The sequence below is a fragment of the Nestor notabilis genome, unplaced genomic scaffold (assembly GCF_000696875.1).
Source record: "Nestor notabilis isolate BGI_N333 unplaced genomic scaffold, ASM69687v1 scaffold2569, whole genome shotgun sequence".
NCBI lineage: Eukaryota > Metazoa > Chordata > Aves > Psittaciformes > Psittacidae > Nestor > Nestor notabilis.
Window position 1 is genome coordinate 8,801 of NW_009944847.1, and position 8,211 is coordinate 17,011.

General features: G+C 39.1%; 1 protein-coding gene across 1 annotated transcript in view; it reads left to right on the top strand.

Moving 5' to 3' along the window:
* Window positions 1-7,703: 7,703 nt before the first annotated feature.
* MAP3K4 (mitogen-activated protein kinase kinase kinase 4) overlaps window positions 7,704-8,211 on the top strand; it is a gene marked incomplete at its 5' end in the record, with an annotated part of 49,365 nt that continues 48,857 nt past the window's right edge. Inside the window, one exon of the mRNA XM_010022591.1 lies at window positions 7,704-7,894. Coding sequence (XP_010020893.1) covers window positions 7,704-7,894 — 191 coding nt within the window. The remainder of the gene's footprint in view (window positions 7,895-8,211) is intronic.

An 8,211-nucleotide genomic window follows, 5' to 3' on the forward strand; every position in this document is an offset into this window, starting at 1 on the left:
AGTAATAACATTTCATTTCTCAGGAGGAAGCTGATCCGGGCCATAATAGAAACATGGTATTTCAAAATTTTTCTGTTCTTAGAAAATCTTTATGCTGGAAGAACTTTATAAAGGACTGTATCTGCAATTTATTTTCATCATAGTGATTCTCATGAAAAAAAACCAACCCCAAGCTTGGTGCTTTCCTATAGCTTACCCAGATTATCTTAAATATAACAATTTCAAAAGCCAGACATACCCGGAGCTTCAAGTTGAATTTAATTATGCTGTTAAAAATCTTGGTGTATTACCAAGTTTGTAACAGTAAATCCTATTAATATGTTGGCAGCAATCACAAGTTATTGGTGACTAAGATTTGACATTGACTGCTCAGAAATGTTGAGCTTGGGCTTACGAGATTCAAATGTGAATACAAGGTCAAGTATCTTCATTACTGTATGTCAGTATTAGGTTTTAATGTGAACAGTATATTTTTTTATGGTTTCTGGAGGCATAGTCACAATAGGAGTAAGTGACATGTACATGGTAGTCACAGAATTTTTGTATTTTTCTAACCAGGCTATTTATTCCCCCCACACACACTGTGCCAGATTTACACAGGATGTATTTAGCAAAAAAATACAGTGTTGTTTGTATAAACTATGAGCAAATTCCTCCTGCTCTAGAATAAAAAAAGTAATGAAAAAAGCTCGAGATTTTTTTTTTCCTTGCTTTTTAGTGAAGGCTTCCTCAGAATTGTGCTTATAGCCCTTCCTTCAAGTTTTTTTGTTTCTTTTGCTTCCTTAGAGCAGTTTGTAATAACGTCTTTGAATGCAATAGCTGCAAACACTTTAGTACTCCCAAATGTAGCAGAACTTTTAAAGACAAGACTATGCAAAATTGGATTTGTAGTCCTTTTTGCTTTAAGTTCAGGAACTTTTCAGAACCAAGTCCATTTATTTAGGCTTAGAGCTTCCCTCAGAATAGGGAATTGTTAAAGGGTGATTAAAAAATAGGGGTATGTGGTGCTCATGATGTTGGAATGACACATTAAGAGTTTACACCAGATAACAGTCCTGTACTTTAGCAGAACTTTATTTCATCTTAACTTGGTTTCTTGATTAGGTTGTCTAATCCTTACTCCTAGTTTCCCAAGGTACTACTGGTTGATTAATGAAGTTCCTTCCTTGTGCTGTTGGTCCAGGAGTACTGTCAAATTTTCTTGTGCCATGCAGATAAAACAAAACCCTGTGCTGCCCCACAGAAGTTAGAGTTGCAGATTTCAGAGTTGTATTGTGTGTGGTGTTCAGCAGCTCTAACTGGATACCATTTCCTTTTCAGTTTCAACAGATGCAGAGGTGGTTATGTAAAAATCCTGTTTGCTCTTTGCATTATCAGCAGGGGTGGCATGATGACAATTTGCAGTTAGGCTCTAGACAGAATGTTGTTTATCTTTGAAAAAGCGTGGTTTCAACTGCATTTAAGGAGAGCTACTTTAGCTTTAAAATTACTTGATTGGTAGTGTGTAGTGCCAGTGTTTTCTGCTTCCTTATCTAATTGGCAATATACAGGCTAATGGAGCATGTATTTGAAAAACAGACACTTTACCTTTAAAACAGAGGCACTGAGTGTCAATAACTAGTACTTGGTAATTCGGCAATGGACCTTGTACAGATCTTGCAGTTCTCTGTATGGAAATGGCAGTGTGCCATAGGAAGTGTTGAGAAAGAGCCTCGCTGATGTGTGAGTGCTGTAATGTCTTTGAAACTGAGGAAAGCTGTTTACGGCAGCAGCCTGTGGAGTGCGCAGCTTTGTAACTGTTGTGGTGGGTGATTATCCTGGCTACTGTGTTGGAATTGCCTAACTCAGATTTATTGCTATGTGCTTGTAGTCCCATCAGTTGACCTCTACTGCTGTGATTCCCAGCCAACTTTTAAGCTGCGTGTGGGATGATAACCAGTGGCCGAACCTGAGTGAATTATCTAAGTGCCTAATACATTCAAACCCCTGCTTATGAGGATCAGGGGCAGCTGACAGAAAGGCAAGATGAAGAAAATGTTTTCCCCTGTATAGCTGTCACAGTTTTTAGCATGACCTCTTATTATTGCATGTTACAAACTTTGACAATTTTTTGAATAATGCGTCAGTAAAGTGCAAAAAATTTATAGTGGTTAAAAATCACACTTTTCAGTGTGACTTCAGCCTACTTAATTTTAACACATCCCCATGTGATCTTCGGTGGTCTTTTCATCTGTTAATACATTTTTAATGATAAATGACTGTATTTTTCCTGAGACTCATGGTCTTTATCAACAGCAGTGGTGACCAGACTTTCTTGCTCCCTGCCTTTCTGCTTCAAATTCTGTTCCTCCGTTTTCCCTCTCTCCAATTTCTGCTTGTAGGCCTTTGAAAATGTAGATGATTTATCTCAGTTTTCATGATTAAGCTGAAATTATAGATACATTGCCAACATTTTGATTTAGTAAAGAAAAAAATTAATAAAATTCCCGTTGTCATCTACATAGGCATATTAAAAAAAATAATTCTGTGTTTTGTCTTTTCAGCTTCCGGCTGAAATGCATACTGGTATGGTATATAGCAGTATCTAGTTGGAAACATTCTTGGTTATTTGTTTCTCATTGCATTTCAGAGCTGTCAAGGTGTTCTGTTTGGTGGGTGCTTTTGTGTTTTGGTTTGTTGTTTGTTCTTTTTTTTTTTTTTAGCATATTGCTCTTGCAGTTCTCCCAGTATTCCTGATTTATGCATCCTAGCTACAGTCCCTTCTATATTCATCAACGTAAAATTGATGAGAAACATGTTGCTTATGTTTCTCATCAGCTGGGAGCAGTCTGTAAATAGGCTGATGTGAAAACTTACAGTTTTCGTTATAAGCATTGGGTTTAAACTGTCCTTGGTAAATAGTAACTTCACGTATCACACTTCTAGCTTTCACTTTTTGGATGTATGCTTAATGAGCCTTAGGATGGTTTTCACTGGCTGTGAGGGAGAAAGTCTGCAGTTCTTGGTACCAAACAAGACATTAGTTTTGATTAATGTTTCCCAACTCTGCTTGCAACAGTATTTAGGAACCAACAATTCTATGTAACAACCAATACTATAATCTGATTTAGGTTAGACAGCACTGCGTTTTACAGGTTTGCAGATTTAATTAGTCTTTGGTTAAGTTCATAAAAGTAAATAACACACGGACATTACAAATGCTATGTCAGTAATCTGTTAAAATTATAACTAGTTTTAATACCAGAGGGTTTCTGCTGATGATCATATATGTCTGGTGTTGTATGGATGAGACAAATTGAAACCAGCATGACTGAGCTGATGTAGTTGCTTTAGTTCAGACCCTATATATTTAATGCATTGTTGTACGCTAAGGCTTTGCTGGTGAAATTGAATCTTTGTGTTGACTGGCATTGATTTGAGCTCTGAGTTGAGATACAGTTTTAGCACACAAACCCTAAACTGAGCATGATGTATTTTTAAGCTTGAGTTGCAACTTGAGTTGGCTTCCTCCCTCTAAGCAGATGAGCCAGCTCCAGTTAGATCATCTAGTCAGCAGCTAACAAGAGTGGTTCTGTAGAGCATGATTGCTGTTTTGTGATATGACGTCTAGTGCTGCATGTTTTGTAACAAATATGCTATGGTTCTTAACAAATTAAAAACCAGCTTACTAAATTACCCGGAGAAAATAAAAAGTCTGAATGTTAAGTAAGTCATACTGGATCCAGCATGACGCCAGTGAGTCCAGAGGAGGCTCAGGAAGATGATCAGTGGGCTGGAGCACCTCTCCTGTGGAGACAGACTGAAAGAGTTGGGCTTGTTCAGCCTAGAGAAGAGAAGGCTCAGGGAAAATCTTACAATACCTAAAAGGGGGCTTACAAGAAAGCTGGAGAGGTACTTTTTATAAGGACATGTAGTGATAGGACAAGGGGGAATGGCTTTAAACTGAAAGAGATTTAGCTTAGGTATTAGGAAAAAAATTTCTACTTTGAGGGTGGTGAGGCATTGGAACAGGTTGTCTAGAGAAGCTGTGGATGCATCCTTGGAGGTGTTCAAAGCCAGATTGGACGGAGCTTTGAGCAACGTGGTCTAGTGGAAGGTGTCCCTGCCTATGGCAGGGGATTTGGAACTAGGGGAGGCTTAAGGTCCCTTCCAACCCAAACCATTCTGTGACTCTATGATCCCACTGTATAGCGTATGTGTAATTCAGGTGTAATTCAGGTGTAGGATCGGAGGGTGTTTTGAATACTTCTGGGTTTCATGCCCTTTCCTCAGACCTAGCAAGAAACGAACAAGGTAGTGACTGTTAAAGAAAGAACCAGCTTATGGTCTTTAAAGATCAGCTTATTCAGCCTGGTGAAGAGGTTTGATCGTTACACTCTTAGAAAAGGTTACTCACTGCAAAACAGAAGGAAAGCAGTGTTTTCACTGGTCTTTTAAACTAGGACAAGTCACCTCATTATAAAACTGCCTTGGAACTGAGACTGAATGTGAATGCTGCACATCCCTTCTTCCAGGCCCAGCAAGAGCATCAGCACCCCGCCCTGCGCCTTGCCAGGCCAGTGAGATCACTGAAAAAATAAATAGTTCCATAAGCGCTGGAACTAATGACTTCTGTTTCATGTGGTTTAGTCTCTTGTGGTTGATTTGTCTTTGGCAAAATCAGAGGGGTGTGCTCTGCCTGAAGTGTTTTCTGCAGTGGGACTGTTTGCAAGAGTTCTCAAGAATAAATTTTTTTCTGGTGTAAACTTAAGTTCCACTTTCCCAGTTCAGCACTTAAAAGATCCTTTCCTGTTATTCATCCATCTATTTTCACAAGATCTGTAGGAACAAATTAAGACTTCTTTGTTATATTTGGCCAGTAGGGGTTAATTAAATCAGACTGCTAAAAGATGCACGAACAGCATGATTTCCCAAGGCAAGGAACCTAGACTAAAAGTACTGGTGATTCTGTGTGGTGGTGATTGTGGCCAAATTATCTGCAGAGCTCTCCTTAGACTACAGGTGGTGCTATGGTACCTCCTAAGACATTTTTCTTAGGAAAACTTGCTTGCTGCCTTTTCAGAGCTGTGGTGTGAGAAAAGTATTTTCACATGCTAAAAGTTTCCATGGCTTTGTAGAGAACGTAACTGTTCTGCATGTTTATAGCTAAAGGCAGAGAAAAAGTACAGTATCCGATTTGTTTGTGTGGTTTTTGTTAGCCGTACTGGTGTTCTACTGGCTGGCAATATTCTGGCATATTTCTTCCTGCAGACACTCAGACTTGCTCCACCAGAGCATGAGTAACATTCCTCGCCTGCCTCAAAAGTAGTAGCAAGTAAACTGTCATTTATGATTCAAGTGAAATTGAAATTGACGTTATCACTTCCTGATGCTAGTCTTGACTGGCTGATTTAGGTTGAATGTTTCTTTGCCTCCATGTCTTTTACTAGAGTGAAGATGGTGTTATTTGTATGCTTGCTTCAGGAGTAAAATACATGAGGGGATGGAGGAAAACTTGGGTTTTTTTTTTCCCTTCCTTGGAGCTAGTGGTGCATGTTCTTCTCCCAGGTGTAAGTTAAAGCAAGAGTTCCATGTATGGCTCCAGTGGGGAGTCTGTGCTGCAACTGTGCTGGGGTAATGGGTCCCATGTTCTGGGAGAAGGCAGACATCTCTGTGTCACTTCGAGCTCCAGCTTATCCATGGGATTCAGTCAGGCAGGGACTTGTTCTGGCCTTAGAGTCCTCTCCTCCTCCCCTTTCCCCCCTCCTTCTCTATATTTACCCGGGGTAGATAAACATCAGGTGGGTATAAAAGGATGGTGAGGGAGGTTAAACCCCTGTCCTGCTGCCATCTACTTTTCCCTGAAGCCTGAACTAACCAGAGGCTTGTCATTATTTTGTGCAGCTTTTGTGAAGAATTCAAATGATACATTATTGGTGGGGCAATGATACAGTTCACAGATTGCCTTAACATAGTTTGCTTCCATGTATAAATCTGAAATTTCATAATGTGTCAGTGAGCAGCATAAGAAGTAGTGAAGTTTGGTCGTTCAGAGTCTGAGAGTAATTTCATTGCTGTTCGTTTGTCACTTGATCATGCAGAGGAGATCTGGCTTTTGTGCCCAACTACCACACTACTGAAGTAATCTTATTTGGTAGGACAGAGCAAGTGCCCAGGAGGGAGAAAAGGGTATCCAACATGATTACTTATTGTATTTGTCATATATTTTATTTTTAAAGCAAGTCCTGTTATAAGACTACATGCGTGCCCCCCTTGTTCAGGTGGTTTTACATGTGACCTCTTTTTATGAGATAAGCTGGCACTGGAACTTGTCTTTGAAGTGGCCCAGAGTTTACATGTGAAAACTGATGACTTTCGTTAATTATCTCCACAGACCCCCACTCCCTCCATGTGGTTTTACAAATACATCAGCTCCTGGCTTAGGGGGCAACTGTATGAGTGCCAGAACTGACTTGAAGGAAAGGCTATATGAGTTTTTGGCTGGGTAGAAAGGGAGACCAAAATCATAGCAGTCTGGACTTCGATCGTCTTTTTCTGCAGTGGAATTGTGCCATTGCTAAGGTTAACTGCTTGATACCATACAGTTGTTGGGTTCTGGTTGATTGTTTTTGGGTTTTGTTTGTTTGTTTTTTGTTATGTTTTGTTTGTAAGGCCTGGTTCTCACTGAAGGAAAGAAGATGTTACTCTTTACTTTCATCTTTGAGCTATCATATTCAAAAATAGTTTAGAGTTTTTGAAAGATACAGAGACATGTTTGCATTTCTAAATTAATAGAATGTTTTGTAATACTGTATGTAATGCTACTTCATAGTATTTGCTGATAACTACCAGATGTAAGAGCAATGAAAGGTCCTATTTGGTGTTGGAAAGTTATTGTACTGGACTCAGTACTGACATAGGTATTAATCCTGCAAAGATACATGCTTTCTGTTGAATTCAGTGATACAGCATCCAGTGGCTAAGTTGAACATCTGGATTTGGGGTTTGAAGAACATATATACATCATCTTAATTTTGTTTTTGCTTAAGCTCTGACTTACTTTAAACTATTATCAGTATTTTTTCCGAATCACCACAGTAATCAAGGCTAATTGAACAGTTACTGAGGAGACCCTGTTGGGCTTTACTGGTTGCTAAAAAAAAAAGAAGTAAGTTCTGAGGTTAAATCCATTTAATATTAAAATCAATGGAAAACACATAAACTACATTCAGGTCTCCTATGCCACATAAAGTTTTGTGAAGGGTAGAGAGCCTTTCCAGTGAATTTGAAAGTTGCATTCACGGTATGCACACGTTAGAGGGTGGAGGATGGAAGGGAAGACCTCTGCTGCTGTCTCTGGCACTGATTAGATTGATTGTCTTGCATTATATTTGTATATTTGAACCTTTGTTTGTTTGGTGTTCCTCTTAGTTTAGGCTTGCCCCAGGTTTTCTCAGAAGTTAACATATTACATATACATGTATGTTTACACTTTGTTCTAGTGACACTAGCCATTCATCCCTTTTGTTGTATGTAGCCTATACTTTGCTTGATTGGAAAGTTGCCCTTAAGGATGTGAAAAAACGGGATAAATACACATGGCTGTGGCAGGAAAATATAGAATGTTAACTGTGGATGGGATTTATCAATGGATTGATTAGCTTTCTAAACAGATACTGCAAGTAAAAATTCTTTAACGTCATGGCTTAACTTGTTCTCTACAGGCGAGAATGCACATCAGAAGATGCTGCTTGTAAGATCTCCGAATCTGACCCTGAGGAATTATCAGATGAAGCAAGTGCTGACACCTTCTATGGAACTTCTCCTCCTAGTACACCCCGACAGATGAAGCGTATGTCAACAAAGCATCAGAAAAGTAACACTGGGAGACCTGCTAGCCGCTCCACTTCGAAAGGTAGGAGTGGTGTGTTAGGTTTTTTTTTACTAAAATGACCATAAAGTCATAGTAGTAGCTTTTCATTACTTGGCGGAGGAGATAAACAGAAGATGGAGCCAGGTATTGCAGTGCCAAAAGATACCTGATAGGAATTTTTTCCTAGTGTTGCTAGGTAATGATATCTAGTAATAAAACATTTTTTTGTTAAAGGATGAATTTTAAGCTTTCCTTTCTTTAATTTTGAGCAGATAAAGAATATGGTAATTACTTGTTGAAAAGAGTTTTTAAAAACATGCAGTAGCTACCTCTTTTCAAGCTGCCCTTCTAAGGGAAAG